The sequence below is a fragment of the Lytechinus variegatus genome, chromosome 12 (assembly GCF_018143015.1).
Source record: "Lytechinus variegatus isolate NC3 chromosome 12, Lvar_3.0, whole genome shotgun sequence".
Classification (NCBI taxonomy): Eukaryota; Metazoa; Echinodermata; class Echinoidea; order Temnopleuroida; family Toxopneustidae; genus Lytechinus; species Lytechinus variegatus.
The window spans coordinates 28,517,018-28,539,778 of NC_054751.1; the positions used below are offsets into that span (position 1 = coordinate 28,517,018).

Genomic DNA, 22,761 nt, shown 5'->3' on the forward strand with positions numbered 1-22,761 from the left:
CTATCACCCCCTCTAGCTCCCTGGTCATCCGCATGGGTAGGAAATGGGATTGGATAATTGCATTTCATTTCAAATAGGCACTGAAAAAGGTGTGAGCGGGGTGAGATTAGGCCGGACAATTGTATTTTTAATCAGCGCAATTTTACTCTAGATATGCCTGCGAATGTTTGTCGACCCTTCACTGCCAAGAATTCTTATTAAAGCCCCCCCCCCCTTCCCCACTTAATCTCCTTCCCCGCCCTGGGGAGGGGGGGGGCGATTCGAAAGAGATCAACAGCAAAAAAAGCCTGCGAGCGCGAGCTAGCGAGCGCGGCGAGAGAGCGCATATCGAGCCGAGATTATCGGCTGCGCATGCGCACTTACTCAAATATCTTCAGCGCCATTTTCAATATTCGCAAAATTTGTTTGTAAACAAGCCGCAAGTATTTGTCCTTATATAGGCCTAAGTCTATTGAATACATTTTCTTAAGGTAAGTTTTTTTTTAGCTATGTACTAAATTTGTGATTGTTTGGAATGTGCGCCCGATTTGTTATAGGCATAGTTAACATAACGTAACCATTTGCAGTTTCTTCTAAAAAAGTTCTAGCTACTGGAATCTACTTCAGTCCCACCTACTGTAAATTCTGTGACTGTTATTTAGATTAAAACAAAGTGAAATTCAAAGCTAAGACAGTCCGGACAAAAGAAACATAATTAAAATCATCATGCTCTGGGTTTTGTTGACATACATGCATCATATATTATATCACAAATAAGGCATGCCACAAATAATTATGATCGTTTCATTTATTTTAATATTGTTTGAGAGTAATTTGTAATTATTTTCATTGAGCTGAGGAGCCTGAGCGAGCATGTTCTTGTCCACTCACACAACATGCGAGGTTAGTAATACTAACCTCGCACAACGCATGTGGTTTCATAGTGGACTTTGACGTTTTCATTCATCACACGAATGTGAGGGAATGAAAAACGCCCACTCACACATTGTACGAGGTTAGTATGTACTAACCTCGTACAATAGACCGTGTTTGACCCTGGATTTCGAAGTAGTCGGCAAACATCGCTTCATTGCTGAAGTAATATTTGCCGAAGCTCCTTCTCGCTACGCACCGGGGCTCTTGCCGGTAAGTAGCAAGAGTTTGTTGAATATAAAATAATAATAAAATAATAATCCGATAAAAAAAAAGCACATTTTGCTTACCTCGGCCTCGAAAACGAAAGTGACTTCGCTTGTCTCTTCCACGGAAATACAAGGAAGCCCGTTGGTGGCGCTAATAATTTCACAACCTTGATTCAGCTCCTCGGTAATTTTATAACTGTATCTAAATTCTTTGAATGCGCAATCCTCATGATTAATTTACTAATTATGGGCACCAATTAATGAAATGCCTTCAAAAAACATAATTAATGATTATTATTGGTGATGATAACACTCATTTGCATTAATTTAAAAAGATGACTGATAAAAAAAAATGAAAATAATATACGTGCCTGGAAAGAAACCAGCAGTACAAGCTTTGACGAACGTCAATAATACGTATACGGTGTACCAAAGTCTATACAATGAAAAGATTGGACACTTCACGGACTTTGCGTAATGCCTTGCGTCGATATGCGTGTAAAATAGTGTAGGTGCCTATTCTTTCCCTTGTCGTGTCTTTGATATGAATATAAATCGCGCGCCCTCTTCAGGAGAAAATTGATATCAACGCTGACTGATTTCTATCTCCGTAAAATCTTCACTAAAGATCAAGAAAATATACATATTTTTAGAAAGAAACTTCAAGGAGAAGTCACGGAAGGATCTAAATGATTCGGTAAGTGTCATAGCAGGATGTGGAATGTTTATTTAAACATAATATTTTATGTGGGCAAAAGCCCACTGTATTTTCGAAGTGTAGTGGTGTGTCGCGTGCGTATGACTGATAATCCTTCACTCGCGAGACGATATGAACCCATGGGTGAAAAACGCCAAACGTTCAGTATTTCTCCACTAGGCCCTATCGTATTAGGTGGTCTGTCTGTCTATGACAGATCACCTCTTAATTTCGTCAGAATTTTCTTATTATTTATTTATTTATTTTTACGGATTTTCTTGTCGCCAAGTTATCTCAAAATGGACTTGGTCAATTTCATTGAATTTCATGTCATCTATAGGATCTGTCATGGACACGTGCAGAGAAGTTTTTCAAGGTCATCAGGTCATGATGACGTCATCTAGGCGCCATTTTGTAAAATCACATTATCAATCATATCTCCATTATCAATTATCAAAAATCAATCAAATTATTATCACATCAACTTCAGGTCAAGGGTCATCAGGTCATGTCATCAAAGGTCACCTGGAGGTCACGACGCGCGCGTCAAAATTTAAAAATGCTCAAAATCACTTTTTGACCAAACGAGAGTACGTTTCAGGTCATTCTAAGCATTTCAAAAATTTGCGCGCGCGCGCTTCCGCGCGTAACGCCTCAACGCAATCCAGAAACACCTTTTTTTTTACATCTTTGCATTGATAATAAAATTTTGAACAATTTGATACCTTGATCAACCTTCTACGACCATTAATGACGAAATTAACACCCCTTGAAGTTTGCAGCACGTGTGCGCGCGAGCTCTCACTATAGGCCATATATGGGCAAAAACATGCCTCTTGAAAATTCACTGTAGCTCTTTAAATAGTCCATTGACCCCCCATTTTTTTTTCATATATCGATAGAGTATGAGTTGTAGATTCGATTTCATGTCATCAATGTCCCTAAATTATATCATGACGTCATCAAAATGGCGCCTAAACTAAAAATTTCATTTTTTCAAAAATGACGTCATCAAATTTATGGAAATTCGGTTGTAACTTCTCAAATATAGATTGTTTTTCGCCCAGATTTCGATATGATGTAGTTTAGAATGTACTCTTTCTCCTCAGTTATCATGAATTCTCGTTTTGAGAAACGCATCATTGCGTAAAACAGCGATAAAAAGAGGCATGTCATTTTTCCTCATTTTGCGTGTAATCTCTCTGGGACATGACTTTTTCTCAAAACTAGATTCGACATTCCGCTATTTCGTGAGACATATCTCCATAGTTTCTTGTCAGTTTTCCCTGAGCTTTTAGTATGTTGTAGCTGAGATTCTTAGCTTTCGGGAGTGTGCCCTCCATTTTTTGATCAGATGCCGGGATCATGCCCGTATTTCGCTTGCAAAATTTGAATTGTAATTCTCAAAATTGCTTACGTGTAATTTCTATGGGGAATATCGTGGCTCAATGGATAACGCATTTGACGTGTTGGTCCGTGTTGGTCCGTGTAGGTCCGTGTTGCTGACGTGTTGGTCCGTGTTGCTGACGTGTTGGTCCGTGTAGCTGACGTGTAGGTCCGTGTTGGTCCGTGTTGACTACGTGCTCTGCTGGCATGATCCGTGTAGATCCGTGTGAAGCTGCCGTGTTGATGCCGTGTTCAGTCATCTGGGGCAAAACTATCCCGGACCTCCCCGGATCATGCCGGCATTGCCGTGTTGATTCGTGAAGATCTGTGTCTATAAATCATGATGGCGAGAATAAAGACAGACCACCTAATTCGTCCGCATGACGAATTAAATTCTAGTTTTAAAAATTAAATTTGTCTTAAAAATGATTTGGAAATTGTTTATAAAAGTGTTTTTATCGCTTACCTCCGAGTCTCAACCAGGATACTCCGTTCGATCCGTCCTTAATACTGCGGTAGAAAGTACGCAAACAACAAGCGAAAAGCAATTTTTCGTATCGAACATTCTCAATTCAAGTCGTCAGCGCATAATAGGAAATTGTACCAAAAATCAACAGGTTGCATCTCATGTATATACTTATTGGTAAAGTACGCCATCTTTTGACAAGATGATGATGAAAGTGGATTGAACGAGCAAGAAAATAATGCTGGTCGCCTAGAATGCAGCTAGCTTGCAAGACCGTAAACAAAGGTACGGTAGGCACTTAAGAACCAAGTTTGAAAGGACACTCGTAAAATTACGTCACTGTCGCGATGAATATTCATTAGATCGTGGTCGTGTGTGTTCAATACAAACTCTCTGCATGCATGCACTCAGTGTGTATTGAACACGCACGACCACGATCTAATGAATATTCATCGGCGAGAGTGACATAATTTTACGAGTATCCTTTCAAACTTGGTTCTTAAGTGCCTACCGGCTTGGTGAATAATATCGCGCGCCCTCTTGAGACAAAAATTGATATCCACGCTGAGCAGGAGTTATCTACGTGAAGATCACGAAAAATGCTCTTATTTTATTAAAAAAAACAGCAAAGAGTATTCAACGAACGATCCATATGATTCGGTAAGTGTTATAGAACAAGTATAATTCATAGCTATGATGTAAAGTCATAGTTATTTTAGTAAAAATGGTGTGAAAGATTCGCGTGCACCAGGTGCATATGAATCCTTCACACACGAGACGATTTGAAACCATGAGTGGTTCTTGTCATGCTTGTTCAACAATATGATTTTATTAATTTTTTATCAAGCCTCGGCTCAACAACTTGTTGAGCCGAGGCTTGATAAAAAATTAATAAAATCATAAAATCCAGGCTTCAATCAAAATTTCCAAGACAAGTCTTACTTAGAATTCTGCAGCCTTTTGCATGATTGTTTTTTTACACTGACAGTGCAGGGGCCGGAATATAAACAGGAAACAATCTAAAACTTTTCTTGAAAAGATATAATAGTCTAGATTGACTGTAGTAGGAGTAAATTTTTCCCTCAAACGAGAGCTGAGAGTTGTAAATTAAAGTGAGAAATGAGAGATTTTTGCCTTCTTTCATGTTTTTGGAACAATCTAATGAGCCGACATGTTAGAGTATTGAAGTGCCATCATAATATATCGGACACTTAAAGCATATTATTAGACCAAAACAAAAATACATCATGAATCACATAAAAATCATGTGTATTTCCGTAGTACAAATGTTGTATATTATTATTAATGTTATAAAAAAAAATAAAAAAAATTATGGTAAGCGGAAATTATTGATTTATTCTTCTTCCTCCTTCGTTACCTTCGAAGTTAAGCAGAGAGATCCTGCACAAACCACATTACCAGAAGCTTGTTTTGAGCCAAATATCGGACGCAGTTTCCAAATATTGGGAGTGTAGTGTTGTGCGCTGCAATCGATTTCGGAGATCTAAATTGCACTCTAGACCCCAAAATAATTGCTTAATTGGTGAGAAAATAACTTATTTTAGCTGCACATATGCTGATTTTAATTTACTATCAATAATTTTGATAAAGATCTAGAAATAGGTACCAGTAAATAATTATTTACTTACCAAATGGACCTCTTTTGGCTCTAGACATCGGACGTCTTTGCTCAGCTCATCTGTGTGTTACTGCAGCTGCTGACTTTCTACAGATGCACTACCCTGTATATCTATATGCGCTATTGTCGCTTATGAGGTCAATACTGTTATGTTTTGACCTCACTGGTTCTACATGTAGGAGTGCCTGTGGGGCGGGTGCATCAGTGCCAGTCACTTTACCTTGGTCTGTCCAAATCCAAAAAAAGTACGCCCTAAATCTGATGAGGTTGTACGTTTTGACATTAAGCTATGAAGTGATTTTTAAAATCTGACTCTCTTCACAAAATACAAGGCTAGATCAAGATCTATTTTGTTTTTACTTGTTAAGAAAAATGAGGGGAAAAAATCAATTTGAGACGAGAATCTACTCCACCATATATTGGCGTTTTTGTCTAAAGATGTTAGTTGCACAATGTTGATGGGCTAATCGCTCTGCAAGGTAAATGAAACCATTCGTTTTTTTTACATGCTTATTTAGTTATAAATGCATTCATTTGGAATCTCTACTTCCCAGAAATGTCGAGTACACCTCAAGTGGAGGTTCGGACTCCGGTTAGCCGACTGGCATCCACAGCCGGACTGTCATCAGACTACATCTCCCCCACCACCCGGCGGAGACCCATCCCCCTGACCAGCCAGTCTTCTATCCTCTCCAACTTTGCGGAGAATGATGACGCTGCAGAAAAGAGGCAACGGAGGCACTCCCGTGTCATGGAGATGCAACGTCACCTCCAGAGTCCCGTCTCCTCCCCATCGGACAGGCAAGTATTGTGAAACCCTTGTGTGTGTTTAATTAAAGGACAAGTCCATCCCCCAAAATTAGTTGATTTTTATAACGGAGAAAAGGGGGGGGGGGTGTTATGCAAAGTAAGTCGACCTTTATGGCCCGAACTCACAAAGGTGGTTTTGAAAACCGGTTGAGTCCATGGTTTATGCAGATTTTCTGTATAAATACGCTTATTTTACCGTATATATTAAAAAATGTCCAATGCTGATGTGTGCTTTTGTCACAGTGCGGCAAATTGACGCCTGTTGCTGTGGTTATCCAGGCTATTTTAATCATGAGTCCACTGTTTTTAATTAATGGTCTACTCTTCAGACAGTGGACTCATGAATAAAATAGTGTATCTAACCATGGTAACAGGCATCAATTTGGCGCACTGACAAAAGCGCGCATCAGAATTGGACAGTTTTTATACACGCGCTTGATACGCTCTAAATTAAGCATAATTTAAACAGGAAATCTGCATAGACCATGGATTCAACCTTTGCTTTTCAAATCCACCTTTGTGAATTCAGGTCTAATGGTCTGCATAAATAAGTGATCCATCTGTACATTATTTTTTTTGTTTTTTACCCTGTTTGTTATTTCTTTTCCTCAAGAAAATAAAGATTATGTCACTTCAGATATTGGTTTTAGGATTATGAACCAATGGCAGTATTCTCAAAAGATTAAGAATTAGTGAGATGAAACATACTTGTCACTTAATCTTTGCTATTAAAGATGACAAGAACTTGTATCCTACATATGAAATAGGAAAATCATCATTTTCTTCGAAATCAGATATAAGTTATTTCTTTAAACGGAAGTTGACCATTAAACGGAGGCAAATATTAATGTAAGCACAAATCCATGAAAATTTGAGACTAATTTTTTTTAAAGACTTAATAAGGCTGTGAAATGTCCAAATTACAATATCTTTAATTGAGAGATTTTGGCAATTCTAAAAAAGGACAAAGTGAATCAGATACACTCTGTTTTTTTCTTTGTTGTCATTCAAATGACAAAAAAGGGAATAAAATCTCTTTATTTTTAAATGAATAATGATATTATATTATCATGTATTTTGATTTTCTCAGAGCAATAATATAACCTTTAGCACCCCAAAACAACCTTTTTTTAGGGGGGAGGGGCTGATTGCAATAAAAATGGGGTTAAAAGAGAAAGAATAAAAATTAATGTATTGTTTTTTTTACGTGGTTTTCCATAGATCTTTATCAGAGAGTTGTATTATGTCCTGATAGACAGATTGGATAGTTTTGATGCAGAGATGTTTAATATTGTCTTGTGGCCAGTACTATATCATGACTTTATTATTATTTTATTTTGCTTTCTGACCATTAGCCCAACTGAAAGAAAGTAAGACTTCTCATTCCTTTTCTTTGAGTGTGCCGTGGTCTCTCTGTGTGTTGTCTTGCATTCAACTCTGAATATATCTAGAAATTATGTTTTCCTATTCAAAACCTACTTACAATTATTGTACTTAAATAGCCTTATACTTAGCCTGGCTTCTTTGATTACTAAATGGCTCCATGTATGTTCATGAAAGGAAACCTTTTATATTTTTTGAAAATTAAGTATTTGTAGCAGTATACATAAAAATGTTTCAATTTTAGATACCTATACAGGTCTGTTGATTAAAACAGATCTGTAATAAAAATTAATTTCAACAGCTTAATTCAACCTCCTTTAATAACATTAACTCGAGTTCAGATTTCTGAACCAATTAACTGTCATGAATTTCTTTCGCAGAATGCCCCCATTGTGATAATGTAGTTAATGTTCCCACTAGCAAGAAAAACTACTAGCTTCTCAATGCACTATGGAGTATTAGTATTCCAACAAGACATTGTATGTAGCCAAATTATGATACCAAGATCAAATGGCAAGCATAACACAACAGTCACAGTACTAAAGCTGTTTTCTCATTTAATTTTCAAGACTACCAATCCAGTGCAGTTGCCTGAATTACAGACCGCCCAATGTTTAAAAGCCTGTGAGAGGACAGTCCCCCTGTGTCTAGAGCGTCAGATCTATAATTTTGCATCTTGACATAAACTCCTCAGAATGAACATTTGTAATCATCAATGTATACTCAGATTGCTTATGATTCATTCAACTTGTATACTAGTAATTGCAAAAGAAGAACTGCCATTTTAAGGCACAATATTAAGACAACTTAGGCAAGATATGTCATCTAAAAAAATAATTCGCAATGTTGATTTATAAACTTTTGTATTGCCGTGTGAAAGTGAAACTTGGCATGATAATATTTGAATTGCAGTGGATAATGTTTGTGAGTCTAATTACCTTCACAATGCATGTGGTTTCATTTTTTTACAACCTTAGGGGAAAGATTGCTTCTTGACTATTTTGAATATTTGTAAATCTGTTTTGGTGCCATACAGGAGGAGATCTCTACCCCTTAGTGGCTTATCAACCGGTCAGCTGACTGATCATTATTCAAACTGTATCAAGCTCTCTGCAGAAAATGTAAGTTCTGGGCCCTGGTGTCAGTGGTGGGTGTTTTGTAAAGCTGTTATGAGAGACTTTACGAACGACTGGTGATCCTTTCTTAGGAACTAAATCAATGCCAATGGAAATTTGAAAGAAAGGATTATCACTTTTTCGTAAACTCATTTGTAACTTTATTATCCGTTTTACTAAACTTAATAGGTTTCATGACATTTGCTCTGGGGACAATTGCTCCACTGCAAATTCTGCTCATTAATGGAATGTCTGCTCAGTTAAAATGCAAAACAGATCGCTTTAGAAAAAGTACAATACCATATTTCATTGATTTACTAAATTCTAAATAAATTTTTCTTTTCATATACCCTTGAAATCAACTCAAATGTTTGCCATTGTTTTAGTCTCCATTTCAATCCAATTGATATTTGAATTTTTCATTGTCTAATATTCATCACTTTTTAATATTGCATTTCTTTTTTCGTTCTATTTTATTATATTTAATGAATTTTTATGTACAAATTTATTTATCATCTATGTACATTGTAAATTGTAATTGTTTGTTTTTATCCATGACTTGTGAACGTTTTATTGCAAACATGTTAATTTCAGCCTTCTGGCTTTGTAACATGTATTGTTTTTTATACGAAATAAACCATGATTGAATTGAATTGAATTGAATCCCTGGATTTAACACTACGCCCAATCCTCATCCTAACATAAGACCCTATTGCAACCCTAACCCTATATCTTTTATGAAATAAAGACCGGAGCAACTGTCGCCGCAGCAAATGTCTTGTCACCGTTTAATATGTCATATTAGGGTATTTGATTATTGCTATCAGATTTGGTATCCCGATATTTTAAAGCTGTGAAAATAGTCTTTAAATCATCTTGCATGAATAATTGTCCAGCACACATTCAACAAGACAAGTATGGATGGGATTTCAGTGGCTCTATTTGATACTGGAAAGCATCTTGTACATTTAACATGTCCCATTGCATATATCTGTACAAGTCTGTTTAAATATGTGTGATGATATTTCTTTGTTGTTCGTAGAAAATCAATTCCAAAAATGCTTTTGGGCTCCACCTGATTGACTACATGGCAGAGCTTCTGAAATCAAAGAAAGGAGAGATGACAAACTTTCAGGTCAGTACTACCTTTTACTGGTAAATTGCCAATTCGTCTACCGCCAACTCGTCCACTCACCATATGGTCTACCTTCATTTTAGTCTAATGCTGTATGTCCAACAACATTTTGTCTGTCAACCTTTTGGTCCAATGACCATTTGGTCCAATAATCACTTTGTCTAATCACCAGTTCATCTATGACCATTTCGTCCAATGACCAGTTGGTCTAATACCCATCTTCTTTTCATTTATTTTGCACAATCTTAACACTTAGTCCACTTAGACCAAATGGTATGTGGACTAAATGGCTATTGGACCAGCTGGTTATTAGAAGGAATGGTATTAGACTAAATGAAAGTAGACCATATGGTGAGTGGACGAACTGATGGTAGACCAAATGATATTAGACGAGTTGGCAATTGGACGAATTGGCATTAGACGAATCGGAAATAAACCCCTTCTACTATTGATTTGTCCTCCAATACTTGATATATGGCAGTGTAATGGTCTAGTGGTTATGACTCATCTTTAAATCAAAGGGGGCATGAGTTCAAATCCAAGCCATGTTGTGTTTTCCTTCAGCAAGAAATTTACTCACATAGTGCGACACTCAACCCAGGCAAGGTGAATGGGTACCCAGCAGGATTAATTTTGTGAATGCACTGAGCGCTGGAAGGCAGATCGAACTAAAGTTGGGGTCTTTATTTGAAAAAATAAAATGATAGCGAGTCTCGGAATAGATTATTTCTAGAAAGACGGCGCTATTTGACTGGCGCTATCAAAACCAGGTTGATGTCGGCCATTAGCGAAATTGAGGGGTTTTTTTGGTATGGTTTTAAAGGGTAGTTTGTCCTGTTTCATTTGGTACGAAGTGTATTGAAAATCGGATTTCCGGTAACAAAGTTATGATTCATTATTGATAATAAGGTTGCGGATAAAACAACAGATATTCGCAATTAAAGTTTTGACTCACTCGCCATAACTGTTTCAGACAACATCCTCCCATTAACTCCTTAGCAACGCAATCATAAGTTTCTCACATCTTTCCAAAAATTGAGCTGGGCCATATATATACTTCAATTAATAAAAAAAAATGAAATCAGTTTGATTTTAATTATCAAAAATATGAATGATTTTAACAAAATAAAACAAGAGAAAATATGGGGAAAAAAGAAAAAAAGTGAAGACATGTCTTCAGCTAAGTTTTCACACATTCATAGTTAAATGTTATGGAAAATGTAAATATCATCTGAAAGTTGAGGAAGTTCCTCTTTCCACACATCATAATCTCAATTTGAACCATGAGGTCAAATTTGGACCTTTTGGGGTGATTTGCAGGGAATAGTATCCTCCGACATCCGCCTGGTTTAGTTGGAGCCATATAAATATATATAAATGCCTATTATTATAACTAGCAGCAATTACCCGTGGCAGCACAGGGGGTAGGAGTCATTTTTCTTTATCAAAGTGTGTGGGGGGAGGGGAGGGGGTGACATTCTTGTATGTACAGCTAGACTGCCTATTTACACTGAAAGCCGAGCAGTTTATTGATGAAATATATTTAGACAACTGATTTATAGCAGACTTCTCTTTCAATATAGATAGGAGGTTCAATTAAGTTAAGCATCTTGGGTTGAACTGGAGGAAGAACTTCAATAATCATTACAGAGTGAAATCCAAATCTAACTAAAAAATGGAAAAATGTATTAGAACACGGTGTATTCAGTAAGCAGTCAAGAGGCAATTATTGTGATATAGAAATGTTATGATTACATGTATTGGGTCGGAAATAAATATGTAAGTACATTGCACATGTACCTTACAATGCACATTAGACTGCAGATGTTTGTACTTTTTAAATTAAAGGTTGCTCAATCATATATAAGTATAGCAGGATGTCGAAAAGAAGTGAGAGTGAGAGAAAGGGGGGGGGGGGTGATAAAATGAGTGAGACAGAAACAGTGGTGGGAAAAATGAGTCAGACAGACAGTGAGGAAAATGAGAGACAGAGAATGGGAAAAATGAGAGACAGAGGGGAAAATGAATGACAGAGAGACAGAGGGGAAAATGAATGAGAGAGAGAGATAGTGGGGAAAATGAGTGAGACAGTGGGAAAATCAGAGAGAGAGATGAAGAGAGAGATAGAGAAATTAAAGAATACAAAAGAGCGAGATAGAGAGAGAGAGAAAAGGTTTTAGATGTTAATTGTGATAAAAAGATAAGATTTGTATGGCTTACATGGGCATTTTAATTTTTTTTTAGAGGTTTTAGATATCTTTTTTTTACTGGTGTATCAAATAATTATGCATTGAAATAATTGATAAAAATCTTAGAAAGTACACTGTAAATGTAGTATGGAATTATTGTGTCTTTTAAAAGTTATATGGGCATCTTCACTGATTATAATTTCATTCAAATAAATAACAATATTGATACGTGTATGTTAGATTATGTCTTTTTTCAGAAAAATATGTTAATTAAAGGCAAGATATGCTACAACAGTATACAGATGAAAAGATCATAATATTTGAGATGGCATAATGCATAAGGTCCCGTATGTCTGTTATACACGGTATTGGCTGTTGAAGCGATAAACCATTTTTACACTGAATTATTCATATCTACATTTTTAATAAACATCTACATATGTACAACAGAGTTTTGTAGAATACATGTCAAACAAAATATGTGTAGCAAAAAAATGCCAGTGTTGCCAATTTGCAGAAGAAAATCTGATCAAATTTGCCTTTATTTAAATAAAAGGGTTAATAGCAAATCTATTTAAGACAATTTTAATTTTGGGTTTTGGAACTTAGCACTGAGTTGATTATCTGACTCAACCAAACAACTTCATCATATGTTGGAATTTAGATTTACTGCGGCATCAATCATTCAATATAAATATTACATTTTACGTCAAAATACTAACCATGCACTGTTCAACTGTGTACAACAGAGCACTGGCACAGTTTGATTTTGGAGCGTTGAGTAGCAGGTAGCCCAATCTGTTAAAATATAGGATTAAATACAAAGGATGTGTTAATGAAACTGGGCAGAAACATTAGATGTAGACCCTCACCCCCCAGCAATCCCCCAGTCAACACTTGTTTTCAAAAAGCCAAGTCAGTCAGTTCTGTGTGACAACTGCTCACAATTTGTACGGTAACCACTGAGGACATCGGCCGATTACGGTATGTTTACGTTTCAGCAGCGCTACACACATGCAGCCAGCGCATGAGTGTAAGTACGTACCGTATACCGTGCTTTGTATTTCGCTGACCCGAGAGAGGTAAAAGGGACTGGGAATTTCGAAGCTATACTCAGGGCGGCGAAAAGGAATGCCAAAAAGTTACGAATTGTAAAAAAACTTTAAATAATGCGACCAAAATACCACGAACAACCCCCCTCATGACAATCTGTGAACAATTTAACCATGTTTAGAAAAAATTCCAGCTCGATTGAGTGGAAAACCACAGAGAAAAGCTGCTTCAAACAAACGGAAGGACACACAAGATTAGCCAAATTATAGTAAGGATGCTTGTCAGTGTCCCTAGCAATTGACCATGATGGGCCATTTCTGCTCACACTTACAAAGGTCTGAAGAGAATACAAGATTATCTTTGGATTGATAGAGTGTGTTTTGCCTGCTGCATTGTGGGAGTCATAGTGAGTATAAGTACGTTCATGAACATGAAGAAGGCTCTCAGACTGATCTGATATCAAAATCTGATCTGTCGCTCAGAAATAGATTTTGAGAAAAGAACAATGGGTCTGGATTAACAAAAGAAACAACTATGAATATCATTCAATTATCTACAAAATAAATACAACTTATTTTTAAACATGGGAAAATATAGTTCTTTGCTTGATATTAAAATGATGTTTCCTAACTGTTTTCTGTTATTAGGTTGCGAGTTGCACCCTCGATGCCAGCGCTAAGATCTATGCAGGCAGAGTGGATGCTATTCACGCTGAGACATACAAGATGCTGGGAGGACTCGGACATGACAGGCAGAACAAACGTAAGAAATAATAATAACGACTAGTTGTTCAGCGCTTGTATCATTGACAGTGATGTGCTCTTGTGGTGTTGATATTAGGGAGCTTTGTCTTTCTCCTCCATGATAGGAATCTTCTGATTTTAACTGCTGATGGACAGGGAGGGAAGCCCAGGGTCAAGAGAGAGAATTCTGTGTCATGAGCTTCATTGTGAAATCTGATGCTCCTTATTGTCATATTGACAATCATCTACACAAACCCTACAATAGGGTTGGTCAATTCATTTGTTCTATTTTTATAGGAATGATATGAAAGGGCTTGTAGATCTATTTTTATACGAAGATTTAATATTTTTGGGACACACGTGTCTTCTAACAATATGGACAATGTTTTATTGCACCATTTGCCAGTTGTGAAAAAAAAAAATTAAATTGTAGATATTGTCTGAAAATTAAGAATGGTTGGAAATTGAAGTAAGCTGGTGATAGTAGGGTCATTCGGGTTACAGGAAACAAACCTTTTTTTTTTATTCGATCTGCTGTTATTTTGGTATTAGTGTCTTGACCCTATTTTCCTTTTTTTCTGTCTTTCTAATATGATAGAATCAGAAGGAGACGCAGAAGGAGAAGGACCGGATGCTAATGACGGGAAAAAGAAGAAAAGAGTGAGTAGTACTGACTTGCGTCCATTGGGACAATGGGGATTTCTCGCAAACCAAAAATAAGGAATAGGTTTGGAGACTTCTCATAGAAAGTATATTATTAATGTTATAATGTAATTTCTTACAGTTGTTTTAAAGGTAGATCTTATGACAGTGATTGGCTAAGAGCCCAAATGAATATAATTATTATCAATTGCTTATTGACTATGGGGATTTTAGGTGTTGTTGGAAGGTGGTGTTGAATCCTATTTACTAAAATGAGTGTCATGTTTTACAATTTACACGTAATATCCATATTGGCACACACCAAAACCCCAGGGTGTCGGGAAATTCAGGATTTCAACTAAGCCTGAGTCATATCGATTATTTTGAAAACCGGTGTTCGACAGCTCTAATTCGATCAAACATCAGTGCATCGAATATTGAAGGCAGGGAAAATTTAGTCTTGTTTTTGCGTCGATGCGATGCGCTTTGCATATGCACTACGCACTGACGGTATATGCGCTGGCATTGGCCGGGTGAGCGTTGCACAAGCAGATGACAGCAAAGTTCGTTTGTATTTTCCATGATCACAAAACACAAAAAAAAAGGCCGGGGACCAAAGCAGAATTCTTCCCAAAATATCTTCAACAATGATATTTGCAGATGAAAACATATAAGTTTAATATGAAACAATAATAAAGACATGAATCACGCTGAGTTGATCCGAATGATTTTCGGTCAACTAGCATTCGCAGTCCATTCACCAGCCCCGTTTGCAGCTAGCTAGCTAGCTCCGTACACTCACTCTCCCGAAACGACAGGCGTGCTTGACGTCAGCGCCAGCAAACAAGTGCAATCAACGGAGAGCGCGTAACTTGCCTGAGATTGTGTAGTTGGATCCAAAATGAGCTCCAAATAAATTTATGGGAATAAATACGTAATTTTCTCTGGATGGTCATTTGAATTGCTATTCAATGCTGATATAACGATTGTGAGGAAAGATTGTGGAATATGAGTTATGACGATGTTCGAGAATTAATCCTGATAATGACAATCCAGTTTTTTAGACGCAATTGAGCATGCGATCAAAATAAATACGAATGTTTCGAATCGAGCCCTAAATTCATCTAAATTATTACGATTTAACAAGATTTTATGGTCATACTAAGAATATTGACGATGTCAGCAAAGTATGTTATGTTCATATGGAAGAATTAATACTGGCCTGATTATTTCTATTGTTATTCCATCTCTGGACGTCTCCTCCATCCAAGCTCCGAGAAAATAAGCACAATGCGCATGCGTGTTCGATGACGTATGACATATTTTCCCATTCGTGAAATCAGAGCCCAAAGTTGGGCACAAACTAGCTTCAAATTGATGGAAAAAAATCAAACGCAATTTTCTCTGTTTTGTCATGTAAAATGTTATTATATGGTGATATTACGAACTTGAACAGAGTTTTTGCATGTAGACAATGTTCGAGAATCAATCCTGATGTGATGATTATTTTTTTTAGGCAAGTGCACTAGCTCGATGTCAAGTCGATCGTCATGAGATGTCCGCCATTGAAAATTGAAACGAAATACAAACGTTCACATCAAGCTCTAAATTCATATTAATGATTATCATATGCAAATTATTGTTAAATATTACGATTAAATAATGTTCTATGGTCATGATATTAATATTGTTCATGAAAGCAAGATTTATTTTACGTTGATCGCGTCAATTTCCGGCCATTTTCTGGTTTGATTAAAGAACAGTACTGCGCATGCACGATTGATGGCCATGACTTCCATTCATGAATTCATCGTGCATGAATTATCTCGGCACGAGCAGACGAGTAAGACTCGAACTATGATCGAAATAAACTTCAAATTAATGGTGAATAGCATCATAATTACTCAATCGGTTTCATTTGGGGGGCAATAGAAATCAAGTAAGTAGTAGTAAAGTTGGACATTACTGATATTTTGATGATTGATTGTGTAAACCAAACGGATCGGCCGGCGGCCGGCCGACGTATTTTCTTTTTTTTCGATGCACCGATTTTGCAAAATCTGCACCGGTGTTCGATGACATCGATCGAACACCGATTCTAAAATCGATTCGACTTACGCTTAATTTCAACTTGATTTGTTGTTTACGTTGGTAGTTTTTATTTGAATGAAACTGAATGATGATCAACCTACTTTATTCTTTTAGGCCCGTCATTCTAACACAGTGGAGACCAACCTGAAGAACATCAATGTGACTAAACTGGACCTTGGATTTGAGGTATGTGCATCGTTGACCTCAGCATAGGAAATACACACTGGCAACAGGCAATTCCACCCTCACGGCAGTCAAAATGGCCTTTGAAAAATTTGGAAGGTGGATGCTTTTGGGCAACCATCTTTTGAAAGTTACCCCAAGATCTGCTATGTACAAACAATATTCAAGAACATTTATAAAATCAATATCCTACATCACCAGTAGCAAAATGAGACATGCTTTTACAGCATGATTGCTCATTGAGCAATAAGAAGAGCCTTTAGAATGAAATAAATAGCTCCCCAAATTCAGCAATTGCGCCTATGTGGCAAACAAAAATCGCCTGTAAAATAAAAAAAAATCCTTATCCAGGAAAGCCTTTCATCAACATTTTCATCTGACAAGTTGTCAGGTCTGACCATTTTCCTTGATAATGATTGGATGAGAGTCACTGTTACCATAGTAACTGTCGGAGCAGTAGCATTGTTATTACTTTTGGAGTTTGTTTTTATTGTCTCACCTGCGAAGCAAAGTGAGACTATAGGCGCCGCTTTTCCGACGGCGACGGCGGCGGCGTCAACATCAAATCTTAACCTGAGGTTAAGTTTTTGAAATGATGTCATAACTTAGAAAGTATATGGACCTAGTTCATGAAACTTGGCCATAAGGTTAATCAAGTATTACTGAACATCCTTTTAGAGTTTCATGTCACATGACCAAGGTCAAAGGTCATTTAGGGTCGATGAACTTAGACCATGTTGGAGGAATCAACATCGAAATCTTAACCTGAGGTTAAGTTTTTGAAATGTCATCATAACTTAGAAAATATATGGACCTAGTTCATGAAACCTGGACATAAGGTTAATCAAGTATCACTAAACATCCTGCATGAGTTTCACGTCACATGACCAAGGTCAAAGGTCATTTAGGGTCAATGAACTTTGGCTGAATTGGGGATATCTGTTGAATTCCCATCATAACTTTGAAAGTTTATGGATCTGATTAATGAAACTTGGACATAATAGTAATCAAGCATCACTGAACATTTTGTGCAAGTTTCAGGTCTCATGATTAAGGTCAAAGGTCATTTAGGGTCAATGAACTTTGGCCAAATCAGGGGTATCTGTTGAATTACCATCATAACTTTGAAAGTTTATTGGTCTAGTTCATTGAACTTGGACATTAGAGTAATCAAGTATCACTGAACATCCTGTGCTCATTTCAGGTCACATGACCAAGGTCAAAGGTCAATGAACTTTGGCCGAATTGGGTGTATCTGTTGAATTACCATCATAACTTTGAATGTTTATGGATCTGATTCATGAAACTTGTACATAAGAGTAATCAAGTATCACTGAACATCCTGTGTGAGTTTCAGGTCACATGATCAAGGTCAAAGGTCATGTAAGGTCAATGAACTTTGGCCATGTTGGGGTTTTTTGTTGAATAACCATCATATCTCTGTAAGTTTATTGGTCTAGTTCATAAAAAGTGGTCTAGTTCATTAAACTTGGACATAAGAGTAACCATGTATCACTGAACATCTTGTGCGAGTTAGAGTAGTATTCATAGTCAGCACTGCTGCTATATTGAACTGCGTGATGCAGGTGAGACGGCCAGAGGCATTCCACTTGTTGTGATAAGTTGTTAAAATTTTCTGTTCATTTAATTTTGATTAATTATATTACAAAAATTTAACAGCTAATTTGATACCCAACATGTCTTTCTCGTACTCTTGTGCTTTTCCCATGCTTACAGCCCGACCCACTTTTCCAGCGAACCTCGGCAGCTTTCGACGAGGGCGGGTCCTTCGGTCTCCTCCTCAACCACCTCCAATGCCGAGACGACGGCTGTGAGCTGCTCCTCGATTCTAATACGATCATCAATAACGAGGAGGAACCATCAAAATCAGAGAAAGGCATACAGACCATGGTTGACATGAGTGAAATAACAGGTAATGCAAGATTAAAGATAAACACCAGTGGTAGCAACAACCTCAAAATGAGTTCGAACAGAGTCCAATTAAAATATTACTTAAGTGTTTGTATGTATGAATAAAAAAAATATGTGCCAAATATCTCTGGAAGAACATGCGTCATTTCTGAGACATTAGCACAATAAGCACAGAATTCCATCAAATGTCTGGTATTTTCCAAGAAATATTAATAAACAGTCCCACATATGCTTTTTGTCTCACCTGCGAAGCAAAGTGAGACTATAGGCGCCGCTTTTCCGGCGGCGGCGGCGTCAACATCAAATCTTAACCTGAGGTTAAGTTTTTGAAATGATGTCATAACTTAGAAAGTATATGGACCTAGTTAATAAAACTTGGCCATAATGTTAATCAAGTATTACTGAACATCCTATTAGAGTTTCATGTCACATGGCCAAGGTCAAAGGTCATTTAGGGTCAATGAACTTAGACCATGTTGGAGGAATCAACATCGAAATCTTAACCTGAGGTTAAGTTTTTGAAATGTCATCATAACTTAGAAAATATATGGACCTAGTTCATGAAACTTGGACATAAGGTTAATCAAGTATCACTGAACATCCTGCATGAGTTTCATGTCACATGACCAAGGTCAAAGGTCATTTAGGGTCAATGAACTTTGGCCGAATTGGGGATATCTGTTGAATTCCCATCATAACTTTGAAAGTTTATGGATCTGATTCATGAAACTTGGACATAATAATAATCAAGCATCACTGAAAATTCTGTGCAAGTTTCAGGTCTCATGATTAAGGTAAAAGGTCATTTTGGGTCAATGAACTTTGGCCGAATCAGGGGTATCTGTTGAATTACCATCATAACTTTGAAAGTTTGTTGGTCTAGTTCATTAAACTTGGACATTAGAGTAATCAAGTATCACTGAACATCCTGTGCGTGTTTCAGGTCACATGACCAAGGTCAAAGGTCAATGAACTTTGGCCGAATTGGGTGTATCTGTTGAATTACCATCATAACTTTGAAAGTTTATGGATCTGATTCATGAAACTTGTACATAAGAGTAATCAAGTATCACTGAACATCCTGTTCGAGTTTCAGGTCACATGATCAAGGTCAAAGGTCATGTAAGGTCAATGAACTTTGGCCATGTTGGGGTTTTTTGTTGAATAACCATCATATCTCTGTAAGTTTATTGGTCTAGTTCATAAAAAAGGGAAATAAGAGTAACCATGTATCACTGAACATCTTGTGCGAGTTAGAGTAGTATTCAAAGTGAGCACTGCAGCTATATTGAACCGCGTGATGCAGGTGAGACGGCCAGAGGCATTCCACTTGATTGTGTTAGTCATCATCAGAATATGGGTTTTGAGCCAAGATTTTATGATTTCACAAGTTTGCATAACTGTACCAGATCAAGATATATGATACTATGGTGACAATTAACCTTGATTTAAAAGACTTTTTCATGAAATAATTGTTTGCTGCAACTACTTCTTTACCTTTATTGCTAAAAAGACTAGATTATATTGGCTATTTTTGACATTACGAAAATTTCCTGTTTGATTCTCGACCTCACTTCGGACTGCAAACTGCGGTCGCATACCCTGTTTTGCGTTTGCAAATCTCAAACAACTTTTCCAACCCCGATAAACCCATCTTGGCCAGGTAATCCCCTTGTCTCGATTTCACCACCACGGGCCAGCTAAACGAGCGTTGGGCCAAGGACGAAATGATAAACAACAGCTGTGCTATTACGTAAGACTTGTCTGCCTGTAGAAGGATCTTCGGAATGAAATTATTGTATTCGATATTAATCACGTTTTCAAAGGTATATTACATTCAGACATCCAATACTAGTCCATTTTCAATTTCGAACGAAGAAAATCGACCTCGAAATAAGGAAAGTATGCGGAATAAAAATTACGGTATGCTTAGCATGCAAGGACCGCGATGCATCCCATCTAGTTTCTGTCCGTACAGCAAGAAAATATGGGATGCATGCCGTTCACTCGCGCAACGATACAGTCTTAACGAAAGAAAGGAAGGAAGGAAGGAAGAGAGAGAGAAAGAAAGAAAGGAAGAAAAAAGTTTCTATCAACGCGTGTATACATGGAACTCCATGCACTCAACAGAATGCAATCCATCGTGTGTGGCCCCCTGCTGTGACCGTTGATGCTGGGGTGTATTATCTTTGGACCGAGGTCAAGAAACAGGTGTTTCTATACTTAAATTTCATGCTTGAGGGCAATAGGGTTTTGAGAAGAGATTTGATGATAAGGGAAACTTGGGGTATACTGCTCTTAAACGCAAAATTTTCATCATGAAGTGTTTAGTATTGGAAGGCATGATCGCTCCCTTCTGATCTTGGTGACTGTTCACGCGATTACATCAAAAGTTTGAGTGCACATTCCCTACAGCATAAATTACGAGCCTGCATAAAAAAAAAATGTCCGAAATGATTACCGTAAGTAACGGTGTATTAACCGCACCTTTTTCTCGGCGGGGTAGAAGCAAAAGTCGGGGGTGCGGTTTATACACGGTGACGGGTCTGAGCCAGCCCGCCGTAACACCTCCCGTACATGTACGATGTCTGCCAGTTCACAACACATCGAGTGGCCGGGCGTAGCCGCCCAGGCAATGTCGTTTAGAGGGGTATGAGCCGCGGGTAATGGGAAGCGATTATTGCAATATTAATTAAATGTTGTCCATAACAAATGCACCCACCTTCATGACACTAATTTTGACTTTATTCTCGATTCAAAGTAGTGAAGTTCCCTGGCTAATTTAAAAGAGACGCCAAGCATACTCGGTAATATTTTGTCACCGCTGAGCGAGAGTTGAGTGAGCTTAGAGATTGCGTTGTAATGTGGTTATATTGCGACTTAAGCTGGCACTATTCAAAGTCCCGTTTCGCGCCAGCTTGTTTTTTCCTTCCTGTTTGCTTTTCATAAGATACCATGTAAACCACGCACGAGAGAGACGGCACGAAGCCGTAAAAAACAACTGGAAAAAATGCCAATATCTTTGTTTCTTGAACCTTCCTATGATCCCGTATCCAGAATTCATGCTAAGACATCAAATTTCTGAAAGTGATTGTGAGATTGTGATGCAAGAAATGTGAATGTTTCTTCCTCCTACGCTGGGAAAGACACAGATCATAATTTGATAAGATGTACTGGCATGACTGGTACTGTATCGTAGTTTGCAATGTAATGGCAGTGCTGTGTGTACACTGTGACTGTGAGGTGAGCGAGTGTGTAAGTTGCCAATATTGTCGGGACCATTTTTTCTTTCTAACATTTGTAGATGAATTGATCAAGAACAGCATATTTCTGCATACCGCTAATCTCTTTGGATACTTTGAAATCTTAAAAACTTAGATTTTGTTTCTTCGTACCTCAAATATGTATGTAAATGTGAGAAGATTTTTTTTTTTTTTTAGTCCAAAGTTGGGGGTGCGGTTAATACACGGGTGCGGTTAATACACCGTTACTTACGGTACTTTGTATTTGATATTTGTGCATGAAAATATTTGCACATTATTTAAACATCCATTTTCACATGAGGTTTTACTCCTTCTTTTGCAGATGTCATTTTATAACCTTCTTGATAAATTCCATGCCACTTTGAATTTATCTTGAGGGTGAAAGAACATAAAACCTTTCAAAAAATAATTTATGAGCATCACCTAGTATTGGTAGATGTAAAATTTCAGATTGACATAGCACCTTGGAGATACATGCCCCATGGATCTTTCTGAGGTAAAATTTGATGTTTTCACTCTTTACTCTCGATCATTCTTTTTCCATATTTTCTGTGAAGTATAAGGAAAACAGTCTTTCAGGGGCCACCATTTCAATTGCATGTTTCCTTTACACTTTGTTTATTTGCTGTAGAAATCTACAATGGAGTGAGTTTAGAGAGCCTGCAGATTTGTCCGGAGTTTGCTGATTTCAAGTTCACAAACTGGAATGCAGATGGAGAGGTAAGAATGAAGCTTCAAGTTCCCAAGTTCAGGGCCTGTCTAATCTCAACTGTATGGAAATCCACCCATACCATAATTTTTTTTCTACAGGAAATTTGCACAAGCTCCATAGTAAACAAAGAGAATCACACTGAATCTCCAAGAGAAAGATGAATGTATGAATATGGGCAATTCCATAAAATAATCAACCTTT

At 37.3% G+C, this 22,761-nt stretch overlaps 1 protein-coding gene across 2 annotated transcripts in view; it reads left to right on the top strand.

The window, feature by feature from the left end:
- The first annotated feature begins 360 nt into the window (after nucleotides 1-360).
- Nucleotides 361-22,761, top strand: part of LOC121425561 (condensin complex subunit 2-like) — a 49,868-nt gene continuing 27,467 nt past the window's right edge. The window contains exons 1-10 of one of the 2 annotated variants that reach the window (XM_041621645.1): nucleotides 361-470; nucleotides 5,864-6,110; nucleotides 7,475-7,489; nucleotides 8,539-8,623; nucleotides 9,660-9,752; nucleotides 13,642-13,756; nucleotides 14,336-14,397; nucleotides 16,585-16,656; nucleotides 18,391-18,586; nucleotides 22,480-22,568. In XM_041621645.1, coding sequence (XP_041477579.1) covers nucleotides 5,866-6,110; nucleotides 7,475-7,489; nucleotides 8,539-8,623; nucleotides 9,660-9,752; nucleotides 13,642-13,756; nucleotides 14,336-14,397; nucleotides 16,585-16,656; nucleotides 18,391-18,586; nucleotides 22,480-22,568 — 972 coding nt within the window. In that variant the 5' untranslated portion in view covers nucleotides 361-470; nucleotides 5,864-5,865. The remainder of the gene's footprint in view (nucleotides 471-5,863; nucleotides 6,111-7,474; nucleotides 7,490-8,538; nucleotides 8,624-9,659; nucleotides 9,753-13,641; nucleotides 13,757-14,335; nucleotides 14,398-16,584; nucleotides 16,657-18,390; nucleotides 18,587-22,479; nucleotides 22,569-22,761) is intronic. The other variant, XM_041621646.1, reaches the window with a different exon arrangement.